Below are 26,935 nucleotides of genomic sequence, written 5' to 3'. Positions count from 1 at the left end.
GTGCAAAACAGATAAACACTGGTTTAAAATCAAACTATAAGTGTACCATTTCCTTTACAGTTCTGTGAGAAACCCACTGCCAATGGGGAGGGGTGGGGGGGGTAGGAGTTCATATGCATTAGTTTTGTTTAGTGGAATGATGAAGATGAGTAAAGCTTTAGATGATGGTTGGGAAGGTTGGTGTCTTTCTATGCTTTTATAGGTGAATTTTGTCAACGAAAAGTGCCTCTTGCTGTGTCTGTTTGCATGCATTATATCAGGGCTCATCTTTATCTGGCAAGTCTTCATTAAATCCATCTGGGTAAAAGGGGAGGAGCATAGCAGATGTATTGACTTAAGTGGGGCCATCCTTGAGTTGGCAGGAGTAAGCAAGAACTAGAATGTAAAACATGAGAAGGACCTTCCTTGTCTTACACTAGACTGGTGGTTTCCAAACCTGTCCTGGGAAACCACAGCCAGTCAGGTTTTCAGGATATCTGCATTGAATATGCATAATCAAGATTTGCATGTAATGGAGGCAGCACATGCAAATCTAATGCATGAATATTCATTGTGGATTTTCTAAATATCTGAATGGCTGGGGTTCCTCCAACTAAAAATTAACTATTCTCTGTACTCTTTTTAAATCTCTAATCTTATAAAGCTATATGGTGCCTGTTTGCATATTGCGGCTCCATATACACTGTAAAGAGATTATTGGTCTAATACTAACATACACTTCATTATATATGTTTATGTATATACATATTAATTCTTCATTTTTTTTCATTTGTATGGACCTTCGGATATCAACTGGACCATAAATAGTGCCCAGCAATCTCTTGTCTTCATCAGTCCACTTTATTGTTTATTTACTCAAAACTCTAAAATTCATTTAATTTCATACTTATTCTTAATTTCATAACTCCATAACTATTTCTTCATTGTATTTCATTTTGGTTTACTTCATTTCCTTAATGTCTTTTTCTTCTAATTAAATCTTATTAATTAGCTACTTAGCTTCGAGGTTAGCTCTCAAACGTTCATCATTGCCACCTCTACACTGCACTGCACTGCACTAACAGTTGGTTAAGATTTATCATGGGGTTCCTTCAAGACAGGTTTGGGAACCACTGCACTAGACATAGTTATGTTTGCTTACATTGATTTAGTCAGATTTTAGATTATAAGAACATATGAATTGCCCCACTGGATCAGTCCAAAGTTCCATCAAACCCAGTATCCTGTTTCTAACAGTGGCCAATCCAAGGTAGGATGCCAAAAAATGAGCACGATTCTAAGTTACTTTACCCCCCAGGATAAGCAGTGGCTTCCCCAAAGCCTGCCTCAACAACAGTTTATTGACTTTTCCTCCAGGAGCTTGTCCAACCCCTTTTTTTTTTCCAATCATATTTATTTAAGTTTTGAGATGAAAAACAAAACACACAATCGGAAACAACATTGCAACAAATGACAAAATTGCCAGGAAACAATGAAATGAAAGGATAAATGCAGTGTTCCCAAAGATTTCCAAGAAAGAGACTACCCAACCCTCCACCCAACCCCCTACCCCCATCCCCCTAAAGCCCAGGAATGTGAGGGAAAGGACTTCAAGATACAGATCGGGGGCAACCGACTAAAACACGGCTGCAGGTCTGTGGAGTTGTCCAACCCTTTTTAAACTCACATTTGTTAACTGTTTTTACCACATCCTCCAGAAGCAAATTCCAGGGCTTAAGTACCTACATAAAATGTGTATAGCATTGTGTATGTCTAGTAGTGCTAAACAGTAGACATGAATAGTAGTTGTAATTAGAAATGATTAGTAGTAATTACATGTTGAGTGACAAAACAAGTCATCTGTAAGGGTAAAAGAAAGCATGTGACTCTCTGTTCTATTCCTTAACCTAGGAAAATCCTCTGGAGTCATTAGCACTCTTTCTTCTGAGAAAATGTAGAAGGAACAAAGAATTGGAAAAGGAGCATGACTTGGAAACAACTCTGAGTGCCTTCTTGGAGGTAAAGCCTCTTGTTGCCTGCACTGCACAAGTCACCAGTGAGGGCTCAGACTGAAAGGAAGGCGCACACATTTTAAACATTTGTTTAGTTGTATATTGTTGGTAGCATGAATGATTGTTTTCTCCATGACATTTCTCACATTTTGCTGCACGTTAGATAGAGATGTTGAGGTAGAACTCTGCTGATCTCTGAAGACAATGAAAAATATGCCTTTTTTTTAAATCCTAAATAATTAGAATTTCTCACCCTAGAACGGGGGTGTCAAAGTCCCTCCGCAAGGGCCGCATTCCAGTTGTGTTTTCAGGATTTCCAGAGTCTAAGCCAAAATGCTCCTCTGAGGTGCATTTTGGCTTAGACTCTGTTTAGCACACCTCTTTTTGTATTAGATTTTTTGTTTTCAGGATTTCCCCAATGAATATGCATGAGATCTATTTGCATGCACTGCTTTCATTGTATGCTAATAGACCTCATGCATATTCATTGGGGAAATCCTGAAAACCTGACTGGTTTGCGGCCCTTGAGGAGGGACTTTGACACCCCTGCCCTAGAATGATAGCAAACAAAAAACAATAATCTTTTGATTTTTTTTTTTTTTAAATCCTGTCATTGCTTATGAGCATTGGGGCAGAGCAATTAGAGCAATGATAATATATTAGGTAGACATAGTTATTCTTGCCATAATTACCAACATAGAAGAATTTTCCCCCACTTTTACGAACGCATAGCGTGGGTTTAAGTGCTGGCAGCAGCAGTAACTGCTCTGACGCTTATAGGAATTCTATGAGCATTGGATCAGTTACCGCCGCTGCTGGCGCTAAAACCCGCGCTATGCATTTGTAAAAGAGAGGGTTTATGCAGTATTGGGCTTTTTTTTAATTTTTGAGACTATTTCCTTCTGCAACATTATTTCTACATTCTTGATTTGGATCCTTGCAAACATTTTGTTAGGCTTACTTGTAAAGAAGAACAGGATAACATTTATTATTTTTACTGAAATTATAATTTTGCCTATTTTTACTCAGTTACATCTGATGCTTACAGCTAATATTAATTTTTTTTTAAAATTGGAATGAAAGAATAGAGTATATTGAGCAACCAAGTTCCAATAGCACAGTGTGATTCATACAATACACAATTAATATCCAATTCAAGGGTATTGCACTGCAAACATACTTTAGCCAGTCTCTGTTCATGACAAAAAAAACCAGAATTCAAACCTTATTTTAACTAAACAGACCCCCCCCCCCCCCCCGGGATGTATTAGTGGGAATTTCCACACACATGCTCTTAACAATCAAAAATTCTGGCAGCCTCTGGTCTTCTGGCTTGTCCAGATTTGGTACTCAGCTACCAGTCCCTCAAGCCTGCTACCCCCCTTCCCTTTCCCTATTTGATGCTAATTTATGGGATACTGGAGCTCAGTCCCCCCAACCAGCTCCTCATAATAAGTTAAAGATAGCGCTTCTAGCTTTAGGGGTTAATGATTGAATGTATACTTCCCAAATTTGAAGAAAATGTTTTTTTCTGTTTGGAGTGAACTTAGCATATCTAAGTTCAAGTAACATTAAGTTATATAAGTGATTTTCAAGCCCAGTATGATGAGATTCATCCACACCGATAAGATGGGGTGGTGGGAAAGAAGATTATACTTTCTCAATAAAAGTCCATGTCCCTGGTTTTCTAAAGGCTTCAGACTTGTCCAAAATAAAGCCTGTTGCTGAGAGTGGAATAGGGCTCTGTATTAACTGCTCTAAATGGCGAACCACTGCCTTCCAAAAGTGCATGTGTGAAAGAATTAACTCCGTCGGTACATTTTCCGCAAATTAGAGATTCCATGAGTCCCGATTTATAGATTCAATCCTGGGTAAAGTATGTTATATGCAACACCCTATATTAACATTCTCCGAGTTCTGCACTAACAGTGATCTCTGGGCCTCATTTTATCAATTGGACTAAATCAAGTGAATCCTTTTTTAATCCTATGTTCACACACTATTGATCACGCAATGCGTCACGCTTGTCCGGAAGAGAGAACTGCTAAAGATCTCGATGAAATTTAGATAATGAAAAGCCATCTTTCTCCTCCTCCCTCCCTTCCCCTTTCCTCTCTCCTTTCTTCTCTATGTAAGTCGCCTTGAGCCTGCTTAGGTATGTGCGATGCAGAAACAGAAGATTAGATCTTATGCATACTTTTCCACTAAGTCACGTATGCGCGTTACCATGGGGAAAAGCAGGCTCTCTCTATTCAAAGAACCAACATAATTTTGAAGCTGCCTGTATGCACAAAACCCACTCATATTTAAAGTGCATTGTTGTCGTTTACCCACCCATGATCTCATTGCCCCATCAGGCATCAACATGTGTGTAGTCACCCCATTCTGTGCCATTCGCTGAAAACTAATTTTGTCTCTCCCCGGAAGTTCAAGTTTATTAAAATTTGATAAAACGCTAATCATAAATTTGAAGGGACTCGTAATCGAAAGAGAAAAACATCCAAAAACTGGCCTAAGTCGGCACTTGGATGAACATTGTCAAAATACGTCCAAGTGCCGATAATAAAAACGGGTTATGGACGTATTTCTAAACGATCTAGGCCTTCATAGTGCCACTGAAAGACCATCGCTAAACGGGGCGTTTCAGGAGGAGTGTCGAGGGCGGGATGTGGGCCGGCTTAGACTTAGGGCTCGTGACTTTTCATCACGCGCTAACCCCCGCGCTGGCCTAAAAACTACCGCCTGCTCAAGAGGAGGCGGTAGCGGCTAGCACGGCTGGCGGTTTAGCGCACGGTATTACGCACGTTAAACCGCTAGTGTGCCTTTGTAAAAGGAGCCCTTAGTCGTACTGCATGTATAATCGAAACTTATACAGCACAGGATCGATGGAACTTGGATATTGTGACTTAGACCATTTAAAACATGGTCTAAGTCACAAAAACCCACCTAAAGTGACCAAATAAGCACTGCAAACACATAATACAGACACCCCCACACTACCCCAGGAATCACCGTCCCCGCCCCCACCCTCACCCTCATAAAAATATTAATCACAACTTGAAAATTGTGCCTCCAGAACATCATCACCTGGCAGCCTGGCATAGGAAAGCCTAGTCGTGCTGCACAGAGGCATTTTAAACCGTCTTGGGGGTGGGTTAGAGACCCATAGAAAGGTGGACCCATGCCCATAAGCCCCTGTAATCACTGCATTGATATTGAAACATGTGCACTCCCCTATATACCCCCCAAATCCTTTTTTACTAGCATATAAGTGACTCCTGAAGCCATAAGGGCTATTGGGGTGGTAGATAAGTGGGTCTAGAGATTCTGGAGGTAGTTTGGGGGGCTCACCATGCCCTATAAGGGAGCTGTAGTGAGATGGACATGGCACCCTTTTTGAAGTTCACAGCAGTGCCCTGTAAGGTACCCCACTATTTAGATGCCATGACTGGGTGTTCAGTCTATCAATTTACAGACCCCTCCCACGTCCAACAGGGCTTGTTCTAGGCGTTTTTGACTTGGATGAAAAGTTAGACGAAAATGTGGTATAAAGATGGACGATTTAGCAGCTTGGATGATCAGATCAGCAGGACATATAGTTAGACAATTTTCGAAATGAAAAAAATTTGGACGTATTTTTTGAAAATGTGTCCTAACGGACGACTTGCGACATGGACAAAAACGGATTTAGACGTTCCTTTCGATTATGCCCCTCCACGCGTTTAACAATTAAAGATGGGGAACAATTAACATACTTAATAATGACAGGAGGGGAAATCTAATTTAAATAAGAAAAGAGTACAAATAAGGTTAAAAACAAGAGGGAAGTAAGGGAAATCATATTAAAAGCTGAAAAGGATCAGTGTAGATATCAGCTAGAGCAGACCCTGAGATCATTTAGCTTTCATATGCATCTTTAAAGAGGAAGCATTTAAGGTTTCCCTTAAAGTTATCTAAATTATGTTCAGCCCTAACAAGTTCCAGATGGTGGGGGTTGTGGTTGCAAATGAAGAAGCCCTGCGAGTACAAGTGAATTTTAAAGATGGGACATGAAGAAGGTGCTGAGATGCTGATCTTAAGGTTCTCGAAGGATCATGAAGAACGAGAAGCTTATGAATGAAGGCAGGTTCTTTGGTGTATTGGGTTTTAAAGGAGAGTAAAGCAATCTTATGTGATTTGATGTGGAATTGGTAACCAGTGTGCACTCTTTAGCCAGAGGGTAATGTGATCAAATTTCTTCTTGTTCATGATGATTTTTATGGCAGTGTTTTATATTAATTGGATCTTGAGAGGTGGTGTTTTTTTTTCTTTGCCTTCAATGTTCTTTTCTGTCCATGGGGTACTTTCTTTTCCTCCCTCTTATTATATATCTCTGTAATGTTAGTGATGTCTTCTCTTGTATGCTTAATTAGATTGTGAAACTGTTCGGGACAGAGAGAGTAGCTCAATGCCTATATTTAGTATTGTAAACCGCTTAATACCTATGTTCAAACGGTATATCAAATGCAATAAATCCAATCCAATCCTAAATGGGGTTTATGGGATTTTCCAAGTTTTATTCAGTGAAGATGTTCCAGTTTTAAATCAGAATCCAGAATTTTAAGAGACCTCATTGAAGGCTTTATACTAGTATATGCTAGCATCCCATTAAGTATGAGGAACTAGCACGCTTGTTTGTAATACTGAGAAAGCTGAAGTTCATAAACTGCAATTCTAATCCCAGGCCTCCTGCATGTTACTATGAAGTATGATGGCAACAGAATCCAACAGCAAACCGTATCTGTATGGAATTGTAGTTTCTATTTGGTATGAATAGTGCATACCTGATTTTCTAATTTTTATAGTTATAATAATTTGTTTATCTTTCAGCAAGAAGATGCTAAAGAAAAGGAAATGTCGACAACAGAGACAATTTACCACCTTCATGAGAGCAAGCTAGAGTTGCTTGACTTGGTAAACAAAAGTATTATGAGAATCATTCTGTAAGGAGCTTCCTTGTTTTAGGCTGAAGAATGAGGCTTCCTAGTTTTAGGCTGAAGAAGACTATTCTAGTCATTTGTACGCATATGTGAACACACACATGTAAATGAAAGTATGCATCTAAATGCAGTGGCTCACTTTCAGAGTGCGATGGCACCTTGTGAAATGCAGGTGGGCATTTTACGTGGGCAGAATGTGGATGGCACACTTATGTACACAGGGGCAAATTATATAAACGGCGTCCCGATTGTAGGCAGTAGTAGGTGTCCTATCACTGTCTAACCAGCCAATTGTGACACACGTTTAAAAAAAAAAAAATAGAAAATATGCCAAGGCAGGTTGCTTACATTGTAGGCGTCTTCTCGAGCCTAGGAAGGCAGGTAGGGTCACCTAAGCTTGCCCAAGGCTAGGCGTAGGCATGGTTTCACCTGGAAATAGCTTTAGGTGAGCTTAGGCGTCCCTAGGCATCTCTGTAGGGCTGCGATAGGTGCCTGAAATGTAACAATCTTTTTGAACAGTACAAATTTAAAATATTGACAAAATATACTGGTACATTTGCATATATCTGCTAATGAATCAACATCAAGATTTTATAGGTCACCCTATACACTACTGGCAGCCAGTGAATCTCTTTCAGGGTAGGTATAATGTGAGCGGATTTTGGTGCTCCCATAATCAGGCATTGCTTGAAAATTAGCAGATGACATTCCTAAATACAATATATTGTAATAATTGGCTTTCACCAGTACAAGACTCTGGACAACTGTCCTAAAGTCCAGTGCCAATATCATGTGTTCTGAAGGAACTACAATACTACATAAATGTCTAGTCCAGGAGCAAAATCTCACCTCTTAAAGGCACAAACAAAGCATATGCTATAGAAAACAATAAGCAGCCTGCCTCCATGTCTCAGTATGCTAAAAATAGTTGGATATTATATTAAATTTCATGGATTACAATTGTTTCTTGGCTCTCTATTTCTTTCCTGGCTCTGGTACTGGTAATGATTGCCTTGGTACTGTAGGGGAGAGGGGAGCTCAAAATGAGTAATAAAAAGAAAATTAGGACTATGTAAAAGAAAAAAGAATAAACTGTTTACTTAGAGGCACTGATTCATAATCAGAATAGTGATCTTACTAGTTTTAACTCTGATAACTGGTGCAAAATAGGGCATCTGTTTAATATATGGACCAAATGTGAAATGATTTTTTTTTCTATTTAAACTTCCTTTTTATTTCTTTTGATTATGGTTCTTTTTCCAATAACCTCTTGTTCTTTAATACCTACTTTTTTATTTCTGCTTCCGTTGGTGATCTTGTAAGAGGTACTTTTTTTTTGTTGGTTTTTTTTACTCTGATTTGAATGTTGTAAATGTTCTTTTTTTTTAAAGTTTTTATTCAAGTTTGAGTAAAAGTTTGTAGTATAACCATACTTATTGTTTCTTATATCCTGCAATTGTCTACTAGGAACCATTATGGCTTACATAAGATTAATAAGATTTACAGCAGAACATCATGAGTCATATAGAATGGAATTTAGGTCCTAAGTTATAGTGAAAATAGATGCATTTTTAGTGCCTTCCTAAATTGAAGGTAGGAAGGGATCTGGTATAGATAGGTCAGGAGGGAGTTCCAAGTTTTAGGGCCTTAGAACTCAAAGGTAGACTCAAAGAGTGATTTCCTCCAGACTAGTGTAACAACATAACAGTAATTATTACACTAATGCTCTTAAAATCTAATAGTTCAAATGATAATAAATAAAGTGAAAGGCTTATAAATATGAAAATTTTAATGGGAAATATCCTGAATGTAGTCTCTCCTATTATTTTGCCCTTGTGAGAACCATAGGACAGTAATCTTCAGGGGTACTCCTCAGACAAGCGGACCAGCTTTGCTCGCGAGATCCTGGGAAGTGAGAGGACCTATGTGCAGATGTTGGAGATTGTGAGAGAGGTATATGCTGTCCCACTGAAAGCAGCATTGGCTTCAAACCGGGCCATCCTGAGTTTTGCAAATGTACAGATCATCTTCTCAGATATCCTGGCTATCCTAGAGCTCAATAGGTGTGTATAGACACGGCTTTTTAAAACTAAATTGATAGAAACATTTTTGCACTGTAATTTAAGCCTGGTAAGAGCATTAAGCTAGAGCAGTGTCTCGCAAACTTTCAGGCCGGTGGCACACTAAACCCAGTGCCCGACCGGGAGGCACCCGGAAGTGTGCAGTTGTCGACGCGATGACGTTGCGCGCCTACGCAGAGGCCCATCTGGCTGCGACCTGCTTCGGTGGAGGAATCCGGGAGGAGGGGAGGTGCTGGGAGAGGAGGAAAGAACGCCAGTGAGGAGGAGAGTCATCTGCACCAGCTGACTGCCTACAGGACGTGCCTCTCGCTGTGAGAGGCATATCCTGTAGGCAGTCAGCCAGTGTCGTTGACTCTCCTCCTCGCCAGTGTGTCGTGGCACACCTGATATCTCAGGAGGCATACTGGTGTGCCGTGTGACACAGTTTGCAATACACTGGCTAGAGCATGTACTTGAAAGAATCTTTTTTTTTTTTTTTTTTTTAAATCTGTCCCTGCAAGTCAGATCCTGGGTAACAAGGGGAATGACTTCTTTGGGATGGCCTGTACTGACACACAGTAGTAAGCAAGAATTCCATGAACTATTTAATTACCATACCTTGTATGCCTAGTTCACTTAATCTAAAAAGCAAGAGACAGTGGTCCACTGCATCAAATGCAGCCGAGATGTCAAATTGCAGAAGCATTGATTGTATGCCTCTGCTTAGGTACGATTTGGCCTTTGATGTCAGTTCCAGCAGCTGTGGAATGCAGCTACCTTGCATGAATAAGAAGTCAGATAGCTGGAAGTTGACACAAAACTAGCAGCTTTGCAGACCATGGAATTCCCGCTGCTGGTCTAAAGTTCTTTGGCTTGGTTAGGTCTGCTCCTGCGGCCTTAGGAATCAGGGTGAGCGCAATAGGAGACGGGGATTTTGGATATAAACCTTGCTCCAAACTCATATTTACAAAGTTAGTTAGCCACTCCAGATATGTGGAGGGAACATGAGTCAGCAGATGAGATGGGCAGAAGTCTAGACAGCAGTTTCTCTTTGATAGTCTATGTAGTAAATTGGAGATTGTGTCTGGAGTGACAGGATTGAAATTGTTCCAGCACCCGTTTTCTTCATCTTTAGTTGACTGGTCCAGTTCAATTCAGTCATCCAGTGTGTGTGTAAACGAGTCTCTAACAGACCTTACCTTTGTGTTGGAAATAGTTGTCCAAACTGTCAGCATCAGATTGATGTACTGTGGGATCGGTTAGCAACTCTAGGGATATAAGTGAGCTGAAAATCTTTCAGGTATTTTGAGGAGTTTTTGGATTGATTAATTAGTTTGTTGTAGTATAGTTTTTTGGCTTCTGCTATTGCTAACTTGTATTGGTTTACTTTTTTCCTCCATCGGATATAGCGATCATGGGTTTGGCATTTCCTCCAAGCTCTCTCCAATTTCTTTACATTTGTTCTTAATGCTTATAGCTGTTCTGAGAACCACAGATTGGCTTTCTTTTTTGGATTAACATATCTCGTTGAGGCAAGTTTATCTAGGACTGTTGATGTTAGGTCCATAACCACATAGCAAGACCTATCTACATTTTTGTCTATTGGATGACACGGGGACAAATTTTTCCCCATCCCTGCGGGAACTCATTTTCCCGTCTCGTCCTGGCGAAAACTTTGTCCCCGTGTCATTCTCTATTGGTGACAACTGATCTGTAATTAATTTCCAGAATTCCTCTAGTGCAGGGATAGGTAATTCCGGTCCTCGAGAGCCAGAGGCAGGTCAGGTTTTCAGGATATCCATAATGAATATGTATGAGATGGATTTGCATGCACTGCCTCCTTGAGATGCAAATCTATCTCATGCATATTTATTGTGGATATCCTGAAAACCTGATCTGCCTCTGGTTCTCGAGGACCTGAATTGCCTACCCCTGCTCTAGTGGAATTCTGGAAATTAATTACATCAGTTGTCACCAATAGAGAATGACACGGGGACAAAGTTTTCCCCGTCCCCACAGGAACTCAATTTCCTGTCCCCGCGAGTTTTGTCGCTGTCCCTGTCCCATTCCTGTAAGCTCTGCTGTGTTTCAGTTAGGGTTTGAGATAAGGGTTTTAGGTAGCTTTAATTGGAAGCTGAAAAGATAGACCTGATAACAGGTTCCCACATTACAAGGTCTATCAAAGAGAATGACAAGCCTTCTGACATGTACAAGATAAAGTCTAGATGGTGCCATCCTGTAAGGGTTCTTTCGCAAGGAAAAGTTGAGAAGTTCTGTTGCTTTTGTAAGTTATGAAAGGAACAGACTTTGGGGGTCTGTCTGGTCTTCAATGTAGATTTAGATCTCCAAGCATTATTAGATTGGAGAATGTAGTTGTGCCATGTGAGATTAAGTTGAATAGTTTCTCATCCACTATTCCAGTTACCAGGTGGTCTGTAAATTAGCAATATACCTGCCCGATCTTGACTGATCCGTGTCTGATCTGGGCAGGTCCAATGGAGTCTTCAAGCAATAATATTCTAATGGGGCAATCGGAGAAATGCCCATGTGTTGACATGGATCACTAGTGTACGATCCAGACGCATACGCAGACCATCTGCTTTCCCTGTAGATGGTCTGCGCATGTGTTCATATTTGTTTTTGCTGCATTTTTTTGTGTTTTTTTTGGGGGGGGCTCCGAATCTCCTGCTACCTACCATCAATTTTCTTAAAGGGCAATCCCCGGCGGCAGCAGCAGCCTCAAAGGCTAAAACCTCACTGGCCCTGACTCTCCTGCTCTCTGCCACCTTCCCTGCAGTGCAAGCCCACAGGTTTAAAGCGGGGCTACAGTGCGTAGTGCATCCCTGCTTTAAACACACGGGCTTGCACTACAGGGAAGGCGGCAGCAGAGATCAGTCTGGGCAGCAGAGAGCAGGGGGAGTTTGAGGCAGCAAAGTCGGGGCTGAAAGGCAGGAGAAAGGCAGAGAGCAGGGCGGCGCGAGGAGCTAAACAATATGGCCAACAATCACAGATTTCTCCCTCCCCCAGGGCTTCTGCAGAGTAAAGGCAGCAAGATTATGGCAGCAAAGAGCAGGGCGGCAATGGAGCTGGAGAGTGGGAAAGGGCGTTTGTGACTGGTCCCCAACAGTCGCTTCTTGGATTGATCGGCCAACCCAGTCAGTTTGCAAAATTTGTTTTGTGAATCGCGTCCCTGCCTACTTTGCATGGCGTTCCCCTCATTTGCATGCGCAGATTGGAATCGGATTGGCAGAGAGTTAAGTGATTTGGGCCGAAGTAAAATCGGGTCACAAACCGATTGGTACACAGTCAGTTTGCTTTGTGAATCTAGCTCCTAGTTCTTTTCCACCTTCAGGATTGTGCATCCCACAGATCCTATATTCCAGACCCTGGTCATTCGCATTATCTATTAGTCTTAAGGAGAAAAAGGACCTGTATAGAATGATTATTTCCCATCCTCTCTTCAATTGTCCAGGGCAATGAATCGGTTTATAATCTGGAGGACAGAGATACGCTAAAATGGGGGAGTCTACATTTGGCATCCATGACTCGGTTATAGATACTATACCTGTTCGATGTCAACTTATTAAACCCCTCAGGACTGGTGTCTTATTGCATACAGATCAAGCAACTAGCCAGCCCCCTCTGTATATTAGGAAAATAATTTTGCCATCATTAGATCCCCCTGTGTTATTGGCAACCAGGAAGTATATTGAATGAATTCACCAGCCTCATTGGTGCAACTTCTCTACATCCTTTCTTATTAACTATAAATAGTGGGGTACCCTAGAGGTCTGTGCTGGGACGGCTGCTTTTTAACATATTTATCAATGATCTAGAGATGGGAATAACTAGTGAGATAATTAAATGTGCTGATGAGACAAAGTTGTTAAATCACAAGAGGATTGTGAAAATCTTCAAGAGGAGCTTGGGAGATTGGGCATCAAAGTGGCCGATAACATTTACTGTAATGTGAGCAAGTGCCAAATGATGCATATGGGAAAGGGTTCCACATTAGGAGTTATCACCCAGGTGTCATCATTGAGGATACGATGAAACTCTCAGTCCAGTGTGCGATGACAGCTAAGAATGCAAACTGAATGATAAGCATTATCAGGAAAGGGATGGAAAACAAAGATGAAAATGCTATCATGCCTTTATACCGCTCCATGGTGCGGCTGCAACTCAAATACTGTGTGCAATTCTGGTCGCCGTATCTAAACAAAGATACTGTATAGTGCAATTAGAAAAGGTACAGAGAAGGGTGACAAAAATTATAAAAGCGATGGGATGAAAGTAGCTAGGGCTCTTCAGCTTGGAGAAGAAACAGCTCAGGGGTGATATGATGGAGGTTTATAAAATACTGAGTGGAGTGGAAAGGGTAGATGTGAATTCCTTGTTTACTCATTCCAAAAAATAAAAATAATAACTTTATTTTTATATACCACAATACCACAAACAGTTCAGAGTGGTTTACAGAGGAAGAGACTGTATACAGACAGCGATATTACAAAAAACTTTCAAAATTACATTAACATGGTAAGATTAATCAAATTTTCCTGGAAGTGTTTTAGAAATACTAGGGGGCATGTGATGAAGCTACTAAGTAGTAGATTTAAATCAAACCGGAGAAAATATTCACTCAATGTGTAATTAAACTCTGGAATTGGTTGCTAGAGAAGGTGGTGAAAGCAGTTATCAGGGTTTGGGAATATGTAGAATCTGATCGAGATAAGGCTGAATTGCTTAACAAATATTTCTGTTCTGTGTTTACAGCTGAAGCGCCAGGAGCAGGACCAAAGATAACAAAAGCAAATAGGGCTGGAGGTGTAGTAGATCCTGATCAATTTTTAGAGGATTGTGTTTGAGGAGCGTGCTAAACTAAAAGTGGATAAAGTGATGGGGCCAGATGGTGTACATCTGAGGATACAGAGGGAACCTGGAGACGTTCTGGCAGTTCCACTGGCTGACCTTTTCAATGCTCCTCTAGAGTCGAGAGTGGTAATGGAGGATTGGAGAAGGATGGATGTGGTCCCTCTCCACAAAAGTGGAGGTAAGGAAGAAGTAGGGAATTACAGGCTGTTAAGTCTGACTTCTGTGGTAAGCAAATTAATGGAAACACTTTTAAAAGAGAAAATAGTGCAGTTTCTGGAATCCAGTGGATTACAGGACCAGATGCAACATGGATTCACTAGAGGTAGGTCTTGTCAGGCAAATATGATCAATTTCTTTTTCTGGGTGACCAGAGAATTGGATAGAGGATGTGCGCTAGATGTGGTGTATTTAGATTTTAGCAAAGCCTTAAACAGTGTTCCAAACAAACTTCTAATAAATAAACTGAGTGGCCTCGGGATGGGTCCCAAAGTGATGGGCTGGGTCAAGAACTGGTTGAGTGGATGGCAACAGAGGGTAGTGATCAATGGAGATCGCTCTGAGGAAAGGGATGTTACCAGTGGTGTGCCTCAAGGTTCGGTTCTTGGGCCTGTTCTTTTTAACATTTTAGTAAGCAGCATTGCTGAAGTGCAGACTTGTAAGATTTACCTCTTTTAGATGATACCAAAATCTGCACTAGAATAGACACCCCTGATGATGTGGAAAACATGAGGAAGTATGAGTATTTTGCTTAGCTTGAGCTGTAAGTCCTTGATATACGCTATAGTACGCAGCTTATGTGCTTTTAGTCCCCTGATGAAGGCATCTTTGGATGCCGAAACTGGGATCCTAGTTGGGACTTTATATGACATTGTGACTTTCAACATCAATAAATGTAACTGTTTGGTTGTATATGGTATAAAGTCTTACATGGTTTAGCACCTGATTATCTTGTGGATTATTTTTTTATTCATTAATTCACAACAGTGGCGTAGTGAGGGTGAGAGGCGCCCAAGCGGGGGCGCCCCAACCCCGCCCTCATCTCTGCCACCCCACCCCTCTGATCCGGCCTGCCGCGTGTGCCCTCTCCTTCCCCTGTACCTCTAGTTGAAGTTGTTACTCGCGGCGGTCAACAACATGCTCCTTGTGACTCTGCTGGCTCTCCCTCTGACTTCCCTTCCTCCTATGCGCGGCACCTGGAAGTGACATCAGTGGAAGAGCTGACGGGGTTGCGAACCACAACTTCAACAAGAGGTATGGGGAGAGGGAAGGGGTGGAATGGGGAGGGGAGGAATGGGAAGAGGTGGGAGGCGTGGAGAGGAGGAGGCTTGCTGGCGTCCCTACCAACATGGCTTCTGGGTCGGACCGCCCCCTCGTCCCCCTGATTCACAATGCCTAAGACATAATTGTAATTCGTTTGTTTTTTCATCAGTAAAGGGTTGTTTATACAAGAGCTATTTTCAACAACTACTATCTTTTCAGAAAGCTTCTTGTGATAAAGAGTTTGTAGATCTGTTAGTTAGCTCTGTCTCTTACCAGCTGTTCAGGAAATTATTGAAACCTACTTATTTAAGAAATGTTTATAATTTCTAGGTCATTTGTTTTTATTTTAATTTTCTTTTGCAAACCATTTTCTTATATTAAATACTGGTTTCTCCAACATCCTAATGGCCTTTTTTGTGCATTTTTCTTTTGGATGTGTTTTATCGGAAATGTTTCAAAAAGGTAGATGCCCATCTGAAAAATGGCCAGTTCTGAAATTTTCAGTTTTGAAAATGGGCCTGTTTGATACTGTATTTTTATGCGTCTTGAGCAAAATGTCCAAACTCATATTTGGATATCATATTGAAAATGGCTCTCTCAGCCCGGCTAGAGATTATTTTGAAAATTTCAGCCATATTGGTAGGTAGGGTAGTTCCCACCTGGCTGTGAGAGAGTGATTTAAGTAGGGATGGATTAGTGATTATATATTTTTATTGAATTGCAATATTTTGCTGAATTAGTGTTTCTATTTGTATATTATTTATATTCTAAATCACCTTTGAAAAGGTGGGCAGCTTTTGGTTCTTTGATTTTGATTTTGTATGGTTATTTTTATTTTATTTTTTCTAAATAAAATTTATATTCTTTATCATCCCTCCAGACCGGCATAGATGGATGGGTTTATGCTCCTCTGCCAGCAGGTGGAGTCTGAGAACACACTGAATTCTTACACTACAAGTGGGCTGTGTTGTCCCTCATAGAATCAGTCTGTTCTCAGTTCCAGCAGGTGGAGGTGGTAAGCCTGTGCAGTCTTCTTTTTTAGCCTTAGCAGTGCCTGTTGGAAAGGATAAGCAGTGGCCTTTTTCTACCCTTTTTTATTATCAGACTGAGCTGGAGTCCCGCAGGGGGTCTATTATACTTCGGGATTGTCACAATTGGGCGGCTGGGTCCTTCCCACCATTTCTCCCACCTTCCCACTTTTTTCTAGTGGCACTTCAACTGTATTCCTTGCCAAGGGGCAAAAACTACAGTTTTGAGTGCCTGTGGGGGTCTGCTCCTATTAAATAAAAATAAAAAAAAGACCTGAAGCAGTTCTTTTTCTTTCTTTACCGGTTTGCAGGAACTGTTTTCATTCATAATTTTTTCTCACATTCAGCTGCCGGTTTACATTTAGCCTGCCTCGTGGTTCACAATGAGCACTTCTCGTAAGCCTAAGAAGTGCTCAGCGTTCTCCCACCAAGGGCTTAATGTGGCCAGTGTTTGTTGTTTTTGTTTGCGGCTGGAAGGGGAACCCTCTTTAAATTTGGATCCGGCCTGCTCGAGGGTTTCCCCAGCAGTCACAAAAGGTGTGTTGTCAGTGGGCAGTGGGGAGGCCCGAGGTTCCCCAACCACTGACAGTACTGGGAATTCCCCAGCCATTGTGGCTGCCAGCGGTGAGGAAGACCGGGCTTCACTTACCACTGAAGGTGTTGAGATTCCCTTACAAGTGCATTGGGCCTTCCTGGAGATTCCCTTACCACAGCTTAGCTTTTTCAGGACTCTTCAGTGCCATCAGCCTCGGGAATTCTTTTCAGTGGGCTTTTCTTCTTTGGCAGGAAATTCCGCCATTTTTGCTGAGTCTTCTCAGGAGCTGCCGCCTAGATTGGAGAGGCAGGCGCAGGTCTTGCAGGCCTCTTCTGCTGGGGGAGCATGATTCTATCCGGCTGTGGGTTTTCCCCTGGATTTTGTTCTCGCCATGTACCAGGTATATTGCATTCACACAGCTGGTGACCCTGTTTCCTCTTCGGTGGCTTTGGCCTCGTCTGGAGGTTTTTCTCTATCAGCGCCAGCACCTCATCTGCCCCTGCCTAAACGGCTGCATGTTTTGTGAGAGGATAACATTTTCTAGGATGATGTTTAGTCCCCTGATGAGGACCTGGGTCTCTCTGGGGACCTGCAGGACCCTCAGGGGAGTGAGGATGATGCAGGTGGCTGGATGTTGGAACTGACCACGAGGGAGGATTTGTCTGTGGTGAGCATTTTTCACCAGGAAGAGCTCCAGGAGCTTATACTTCAGGTGTCCTCTCTCTTGCATTTTGAGGATGACACCAAAGAGGTTCTATGGGTAGTGGATCATCATCTTAAGGGGATTTGGATGACTTCCCATTCTTTTCCAATGCATCAGAACCTCCAGGATATCATGCATGCTCAGTGGAATACTCTGGCACCCCTTTTCAGCTGGTGCGGTCCATGTCCCGACTTTATCCTATTCATTATTAAACATATGTAGTTAATATATCTTCCAAGAAAGAAAATTACTGTATTTTTCGCTCCATAAGACACACTTTTTCCCCCCAAAAAATTGGTGGAAATAAGGGTGTGTCTTATGGAGCAAATACCCAAACCCCCCCCACCCCCCGGTTACCTTATTTTAATTTTGGTGCCCTCCCTCGCTAGACGCGGTTGCTTCTCTAGCGGCAGAGCGGCATACAAGGCTGCCTGCCTGGTCGGCTGACGCGGCTGCCTCCTCTTCCCTTCTGTAGCGGCAGAGCAGCGCACAAGGCTGCCTGCCTAGTCCCGTGCTGCTTCCGTTCTTGCAGGAAGTGGTGCGGGACCAGGCAGGCAGCTGTGTGCGCTGCTCTGCCACTACAGAAGAGGAGGCAGCCGCATCAGCCGACCAGGCAGGCAGCCTTGCACGCCGTTCTGCCGTTGGAAAGGCAGCTGGAGATAGCGAGTCCTGCTTCCCACATGAGCAGCAGCTTCCCCGCGGGCTGGGCGCAAGCAGCAGCCATCGGAATCAGAAGCCGCTGGGAGTCCCGGCAGGGCGGCGCGGCCCTGAGAAGAGCAAGTGGCTATGGCAACATTAGCAGCGGCGGCTGGTTCTGGCCTCCCGCTCTCCTCCCTCCCTTCCCCCATGGCAGCGCTGGGCAGCACATCCAGGCCTCAGCTGCCTTCACCGCCGCTCCTCTGACTCCCTTCGCGTTTGGGTGGGACATGGAGAAACGGGCCCATCAAGCTGCGCCAGAGGAACTAAAATAAAGTACGGGGAGAGGTCAGGGGGGTACAGAGGGGCCCTGCCTGCCTGCTTGCCTTGGGGGGTGGAATGCCCTGTCTGCCTGCCTCGGGGTGGGGGTGGGGATGAGGAGTACAGGAGGAAGGAAATGAAGCGTAACAAGGGGAGGGAAAGAGACAGAGCAAAGAAATGCTGAAGGAGGAGGGAGCATAGGGACAAGGACAGGGACATGGAATAATGCTGGAAAGGGGAGGAATAAAGATACAGAGATGTGATACTTAATGGAAGGGGAGGAAATGGTACACATGGATAGTGAAGAAGAGAAGAAAGATTATGCACCTTCCCTGCCTGCTTGCTTGCCTTGGGGTGAGGGACCCTGCCTGTCATTAGGCCACTAGGTCTGCCTGCCCTGTCCCTGCCTACCACTAGACTACCAGAAGGGGGACAGGGTGCAGAGCCTGGCAGGAAAAATTTGGTTCAGAATGTTTTTTTTCTTGTTTTCCTCCTCTAAATCTCTTATGGTCAGGTGCATCTTATGGAGCGAAAAATACGGTAGCAGGTAAGAACCTAATTTTTCCTGTGCTATCTGCTATCCTAGGCAAATTAGAAAGGAACATGCATAAAATAAAAAAAAACATACAAATCTAAAACTTCGTGCTTATTTCCATCTGCTTCTTGCAGTTTATTGTGGTGTACTCTGCATCTCATTATAAAAAATAAAATAAAAAAGTGGAATGTAATGCAATGTAATACTGTAGAAAGTCAACTTCTTAGGACCTTTTTCTGTAGATTTATGGAAAAGATCAGTAACTCTAGTTTTTGTGGTGTTGCAGTGATGGGAAATATTGAGGGCATCTTTATTTCTCTCCTTTTTACTAAGACGGTTTTTAGGTGACCTGGCAGAGCGCCTTCAGGAATGGGGTCCTGCACAGTGCCTGGGAGATGTTTTCACCAAGTTCGGCATGCAGCTTAAAACGTACACAAATTTTTTCAACAACTATGCTGTCATTTTGAAAACCATTGACAAGGTGTGTAAGACTTGGAGTGACAGTAGTGGCTTGCTTTGACTGGGAGAAGGCTGACCTCAACTAGACAGGTGGTTACAGGTAGGGAGGCTGCACTCACCAGAAATGCCTGAATCACATTTATTCAATCATTAAAGTTTGACAGAGCCTTGACAGATTTGAGCTATGGATTTAGTTCTTTAAAGAAAAGACACCTTTTGGACACAAACCTGTAATTTGCTCCATTTTCTTCAGTGTGATTGATTGAGCAGGAATTTTAAATGTTCTTTTCTCCTTCCTGGCATTTTTTCCCCTTTTCTTCTGAGTTTCTTGTTTTTTTGTCTGTCCTCAAATCCCCTCTTTATAGTTAATTTTACTTGTCATTGTTTTCTTTCATTTTATACTGTACATTTTTATATTTTACTTATTATAAACCATTTAGCTAGTACCTGATAGACGGTATATCAAATATCTAAACTTGGAAACATGAATTGAATTGGAAACAAAGTGTCTTACTGCACCTCCTTGTGTAGTGCTAGCAAATTTGTATTATGTCAGTTAAATCAGTGTTTTTCAACCGCTGTTCCGCGGCACACTAGTGTGCCGCGAGATGTTGCCTGGTGTGCCGCAGGGCCGCCATCAGGGCAGTACTACCAGTCCTGCATTCAGGGGCCCGGAGCTGACAGGGGACCCGAGGCAGGGGGCGCCAGTAGCTCGCCAAGGCAAAGTGAGTCGATCACCCAGGACTCACTTTGTCTTGGAGATCTAATCTATCGAGCCGATAAGTCTTCTTCTCCCCGACGTCAATTCTGCAGTCGGAGAGGAAGTTCGGGCCAGCCAATCGCTGCCTGGCTGGGCGGAACTTCCTCTCCGATTGCAGAATTGACGTCAGGGAGAGCATGCGTTGGCGTCGGCTTTGGGGCCTGTTATCCATTGGTGGGTCCTGTTCCCCGATGGCAGCGGCAGTGGCAGTGGCTTGGGGAACGGCAGGGAGAAAGAAAGAAAGGGGGCAGGCAGGGAAACAGAAGGAAAGAAGAGAAACAGAAAAAAAGAAAGAAAGGTCAGGGAGAGAGGAAGAAAAAGTTGGGGGAGGGAATGAGGTGTGGAGGAGAGAAAGCATACAGGCTGATAGAAGGGAAGAAAAATTGGATGCACAGTCAGAAGAAGAAAGTGCAACCAGAAATCACCAGACAAGGTAGGAAAAATGATTTTATTTTAAATATAGCAAAGTGGAGGCAGTATTACCACAGTTTTCAAAGGAATTTGCCCAAATAACTTAATAGTTAACTGGGTAAATTCCTAGAGATGAAAACTTCCCTTCACTTACTATGCACAGTTCTGAATTTATATCTGCTGTCTATATTTTACAATATGGTCACCTTTTACTAAACCGCAATAGTGGTTTTTAGTGCAGGGAGCCTATGAGCGTCAAGAGCAGCGCTGGGCATTCAGCGCAGCTCCCTGCGCTAAAAACTGCTATTGTGGTTTAATAAAAAGGATGGAGGGTATATTTGTCTATTTTTGTATGCTATAAAAACCAAATACAGAGAGAGACTGAGAGCTGTTGACGAAGAGCTACGTGTGTGTCTTTCTTCGATTCCAGCCAGAATATCAGCTTTGTGTTCAGCCAAACAGGCCCAGGTTTCGCACTGAATAAAGTATTTTATAATTTTTCACTATTCTGTTTACTTAATATTTCATAATAAAGTAATTATAAAATACTTTCTTTGTGTTTATTTGATTCCTATTCAAGAGAATTACTTTATATATAGTCAATATAGGCACAGAGTTAAATTTTTTAACATTTTCTAATGGTGGTGTGCCTCGTGATTTTTTTTCATGAAACAAGTGTGCCTTTGCCCAAAAAAGGTTGAAAAACACTGAGTTAAATGATATATGTTTTTATGCCATTGAAAACCTCAATAGATTTGTCTCATGTGAATATGAGATTTTGCATTGTATACCTAGTATTCAGATGCTGTAATTTAAAGGCAGTTTCTTTCAGATAGACAAGATCAAGAAGCTATAGTGCGAACCAGGTATGGAGATACAGAATGGTTCAAGATCAGAAATGCAAGAATGCATCCTCTCTCCTTTTCTTTTCAACCTCTATGCAGAAGTAATTATAATTCAAATGTTGGGGTGAAAAGGAGCAGAAGAACCATCAGCAATCTAAGAAATGCAGATGATACTACCCTGCTGGCAGAGAGTGTGAAGGACCTCATGCAGAGATGATCCTGAAGGTAAAAGAAGAAAGTGAGAAGATGGGACTTTGCCTGAAAATCAAGAAGACCTGAATCATGACTACCACCAACAAGAAAGTCCACATAAAGATCAACAATGAAGAAACAGAAGTGACTGACAGCTTCATTTTCCTTGGATCCCTCATTGATCACAGTGATGGTTCGACAGCAAAAATCAAACATTGACTAGTACTGGCGCATGCGGCCATGATGAGCATGGACCAAATATGAATGTGCAAGGACGTCTCGGTCACCATCAAACAAAGACTGATCACTGCCATTGTGTTCCCAATCACAACATAGCTGTGAGACATGGACATTCACGAAAGCAGATAGAAGAAAAATTGATGCCTTTGAGTTGTAGTGCTGGAGAAGACTTCTATGAATCCCATGGATAGCTAGGATCACCAACAGAGATATTTTGGATCATATAACCCCAGAATTGTCCCTGGAAGGCAAGATTACTAGATAGAAACTGACCTATTTTGAAAATGTGATGAGGGCGAATTCACTAGAAAGAGGTGTTGCTTGGAATGGTCAGTGGTAAAAGGAAGCAGGGGAGACCAAAGGCCCGTTGGCTGTATACCATCAAGAATGAACATCAAGCAATTGAAAAAAGCCATGGGAAGCATGGTGAGAACTGGCCTACAGAGTATCCAAGGGTCAGTCACGACTGAATGGATAGTAGTAGTAGGCAATGTTTTTGATAGCAGGCAAAACAGGTATCTGGGATGATGATATTTAGAAATGATCAAAATCTAGAAACAGGAAAAATGAACACAGAGAACTGGGTACCATCTTTCCAAGCTTTTCATTGAAGAGGGCACTTTACAATCAGAGTGTATCCTAATATACATAGTACAGTGCTTAAACTGGAGGAGTAAATACTCTGGTAAAATATCATCCCAGTTGGTCTACCATATGTATGAAGTTCTCTTGAAAATATTATCTTGGAATGTGTAAAAGCTAGCAATTTATGCAGCTCTCATCCTCCAGATAGCTATCTCCTCCTGTTTTGGGGAAGATACTCTATATTTTTAAGCCCTGTTTTGCTAAGTGTCCTCTAGATTGCAGGGGCCCAGTCACAGCAATGTGAAGATTTTGTTCTTCGAACACACTGAAGAGTGTGCTCTTACAGTGTGATATGATGGCAGGATTCCATTTCCAGAACTTGCAGCAGCAGAGGGTGGTGTGTATGAGGCCACATATTATGGGATGAAGATATGTGGGAGTATCTTTTAGGCTCTGTGTAATATGTATGTAATGCAGGTGTGAAGGAGGTATTTACGCTTTCTTGAGGGATATGTATGTGTGTGAGGGGAAGGTTTGGGGATTATATATTTGTATGGAAAAGAATTGTAGAGAGAGAGATGAGGTAATGTGCATAGGAGATTCTTGTGGGGATATGTGTATAAGGGGTAGTAAGAGGTGGATGCATTTGTATGTTTTTGCTTGGTGGGAGTTCCATATATGTACATTTTAATGGTTATTTAGCTTGAGTGTGGGGGGTGCATGTAAAGAGTGCATGGAGATATGTGCATATATGTGCGTGGTGAAGTTTTGCAAGGGGGGATGGGGAGTTTATGGAGGTGTTTGTGCACAGGGGAGTGATGGATGGGGGGATGCCACATGACTTTCTTCACTCTCAACTGCCTCCAATCATGCAGGGGCAGGGCCCTAGCATCCTGCCACCACCATATCCTTCTGAACTATCACTGTGCCAGTCCTCATCTTTGGATGGTAAAAGCCAGGTTTTTCATCACCTGCTGCTGCCTCTGACTTGCCAGTCATTCTTTTGAGTGGTAAGGTCTGGCCTCCCCATTACTGCCTTTGTCGCCCACCACCACCTTAACTTTAGCTGATGTGACCTGGCCTCCCCACCTCCATGACGCTCCTGACTCTTTTCCTCTCTCCTGTGTCCATCCATATGTATACAGATTACACATGTGTCTGGAGGAGGAGTAGACAATAGATTAAACTACAATATGACTCAGTCATACTGCTGCAAAATGTGCCCCAAAAAGGTGGTGAAGTGTGTTTGTCAAGTTATTTCTGAAGGGCACATTTCCAGTGTAAAACCTGTTACCTGCTGTGCTTGTTAGTAGCGAAAGTGATCAGCTGAAACAGAATTTTTTTTTTCCTTTCAGTGCAGAGAGACAATACCACATTTCAGAGCCTTCTTGAAAAGGCACGATAATACTGTGGTTACTAAGATGATGACGTAAGTTTGGGAGGCCATCAGGCTTTAGTTTAGGCAATATGATTTGGCAATGAACAAATTAATTTTAATTCCAGATGTTTTTGCATGCATTTATCATCTATATTGCCAGGTTTATCCCTAAAACTCAGATAACCCAAATCCAGTTATTTCTTTTTATACCCTTCCATGACAATAACACACATGCAGAAACAAGATCCTATTTATTTATTTAAAAAATTTATATACTGTTTTATTCCAAAACGGTTTACAAATAGTTACATACATAAAATATTATAAAATTCAGAAAAAGGTAAGAACAAAACAAACAGATTCAGTCCTTACATAAAATCAATTTCTCAAAGAAATGTATCTACAAATAATTGTGTTTTCAGCATTTTCCTAAATGAGCTCTTATCTACATTTTCGGATTTGACCAACCAGGCTATTCCACAACTTAACCACTGCACATGTAAAAGTCATGGCATCCGTTTCCACATATTTAGGGTTAGCCTTCGTTTTCAGCAATGATGTAAGGTGCTGAACTTTCGAGCATAATAATCTTAATGGTTGATACTCAGACATCAGACCCTTAAAAAATTCAGTGATCGTACCATATAAAAATTGGTGACATATCATAATTGCTTTGTATTAGATTCTGAATGCAACTGGCAGCCCATGCAATTGTCGCAGATATGGAGTAATATGCTCATATCTTGATGTTCCAGTTATCAATCTAGCCGCAGCATTCTGTACCACCTGCAAAGCCCTGCACCTGGTCTTAGTTATTCCTAATTGAGGTTCAGGTTCATTTGGAATGAAATTTGGGGTAGCCAAGTCATGCACACTGTCTTTGTTAATGCAGCCTACAGGAGCTTCTTTTGTTTCCATCTACTCGGTTCGAGGAGTATGTGTATCTCCTTTATGCTCTGCGACTTCACACGCCCCCAGAGCATGCTGATCGGGAGGACCTCACTGCTGCAGTCAAGCAAATGAAACAGTACAGGGATTACACAAACCAGGTCTGTTGGCGTGAATCTTGACTTTTCTGTTTTCAGCTAGCTTTATTTTCAAAAGCATCAAGGTGTTTTAGCTCTTTAAATTTATAAGTGATGTGCACAGTTACATGTGCAGTTGTACATGTAGCTATAGGCAGTGACAAATAAGGGGGGGTCTACCCTGGACGTCGTCATGGTGGTGGCATTGGCACATGTCTTCCTGTCCGCCCTCCCACCAACTCCTTCCCTGCCCCTCACTACCATGCGTGCATGCCCTTTCCCCCATACCTCGTTAACGTTCCTGACACAAGCTGCAACCCCAGTCTTCTGCTTGTGCCAGTGTCGGCTGTTCCTCTGACGTCACTTCCCTGGCCCGTGCCTAAGAAGTGATGTCGGAGGAAGAGCCAGCGCTGGTGCGAGCAACACGTTGGGGGTTGCTACTCATGCCGCGAACATTAACGAGGTATGAAGAAAGGGCATGTACACGTGCGGCAGGAGGGGACGGGGAAGGAGCGAATGGGAGAGGGGGCGAAGAGGGGGGAGGAGCACCTCCACCGCCGGTCACCTCTCACCCTTGCTACGCCACTGATTGCTATTATAGAATGCTTGGTGGAGAAGAAAATGGTGACGGAGTTCAAACAAGTGAGCTTTGATAAAGACTCCAGTAGATGGAACCTAAGCACATTACTGGGCAGGGCTCTGGGTTTCTGGCCCAGAAATATCTGAGAAAAAGGACCATTTAAACTAAATTAATGTATGGAACATGTATGGTTGGGAAGACTGGATGGACCACTCGGGTCTTTATCTGCCGTCATTTACTATGTTATTATGGTGCATGAAATTTTGATGCGACCTTTCTTGAGTATACGTGTAGATATTCAGACTTCAACCGTTGTAGGAATGTGCTTGCGCTTTAAATCCAGCGTCTGTAGTCCATAAAGCTTTCTTCTACCATGAATGGAATCTTCCTTCTCCAACAGGGCAATTCTGTAACAGTGAATCTATGTATAGGCAGCCAGCGGGCACCTAATTGGTGCATATTCTATAAAGAAGAATGTCACATAGTGGTTAACGCTACAGCCTCAGCAACCAGCTCCTTGTGATCCTGGGCAAGTCACCCCATTGCCCCGGGTACATTAGATAGTTTGTGACTCCACCTGGACAGACAGGGAAAAATGATTGAGTACCTGAATAAATTTATGTAAACCATTCTGAGCTCCCCTGGGAGAACGGTATAGAGAATTGAATGAATGAATAAATAAATATCTTCTTTTATGGAACACTGTCGTAGCTAAATAGTTACACATGTATATGTTTATGTGGAAGCATAAGTGTGCTACCTTATAGCTGAGCTTTCCAACTGTAGATTGGGACCCCGAATGGGGTCATAAAACCCACATTTTGGGTCATGACCTAGGTGGTCTGGTATCTCCAGGAGGCCACACAGTTTTATTTGGCTGCAATTATGGGCTCACAGCCACAAAATGATTGGGAAGCAGAGCCTTATAAGTTATGTGCATGACTTTGCTCCCACCCCTGCTCTACCTAGATTCTGCCCTTAGCTACAAACCATGTTCTATCAGAGATATGCACGTATTTATAGAATAACTCTTTGGTACATAGAAAGGGACCAAAGTGATTAAGGGACTGGAATAACCATGAAGTATTGACTGCCACAGTCAAAAACAGCACAGTAGAGTCAAACAAATAAATGAATAAGGTTTCAGTCTGAAACTATATTGAATGATAAAACATTATTGGTGTCAATAAAGTCTTGCCACTATGCTTGCTTATACATGGGATATAATGGGGTAATTTTATAGAACATCTTTGTGTGTGTAAAACAGCCTTTACACATGGCAAAAACCTTTCTATAATTACCTTCACAAAATTTACCTGGGTATTTTGCAGCTATGTGGGTAGTTTCATAATTGCCTCACAGTACCTCTATTTTTAAGCTGTAGATCACTTCCTTGAATAGACTATGCACAAAACAAAAATGGTCAGACCAGTCTCCTTAAGCTCCCTGCAGAAAGTTCAGAGTAGCTCTAAGAGACTGATGAAGTGCAGTAATCTATGATGCCGGCTTTCTGCTTCTATTTATTCTATAAGTCCTAACT

The 26,935-nt window shown here is 42.3% G+C and overlaps 1 protein-coding gene across 6 annotated transcripts in view; it reads left to right on the top strand.

The window, feature by feature from the left end:
- Positions 1–26,935, top strand: part of ECT2L (epithelial cell transforming 2 like) — a 119,857-nt gene that overhangs the window by 76,874 nt on the left and 16,048 nt on the right. For all 6 annotated transcript variants that reach the window (XM_033936731.1, XM_033936729.1, XM_033936728.1 and 3 more), the window contains 6 exons: positions 1,891–1,998; positions 6,861–6,944; positions 8,819–9,033; positions 19,254–19,401; positions 23,768–23,841; positions 24,683–24,839. In XM_033936731.1, coding sequence (XP_033792622.1) covers positions 1,891–1,998; positions 6,861–6,944; positions 8,819–9,033; positions 19,254–19,401; positions 23,768–23,841; positions 24,683–24,839 — 786 coding nt within the window. The remainder of the gene's footprint in view (positions 1–1,890; positions 1,999–6,860; positions 6,945–8,818; positions 9,034–19,253; positions 19,402–23,767; positions 23,842–24,682; positions 24,840–26,935) is intronic.

Source organism: Geotrypetes seraphini, chromosome 3 (genome assembly GCF_902459505.1).
Source record: "Geotrypetes seraphini chromosome 3, aGeoSer1.1, whole genome shotgun sequence".
In the NCBI taxonomy this organism is placed as follows: Eukaryota; Metazoa; Chordata; class Amphibia; order Gymnophiona; family Dermophiidae; genus Geotrypetes; species Geotrypetes seraphini.
This window is presented reverse-complemented; position numbering and strand designations above follow the sequence as displayed.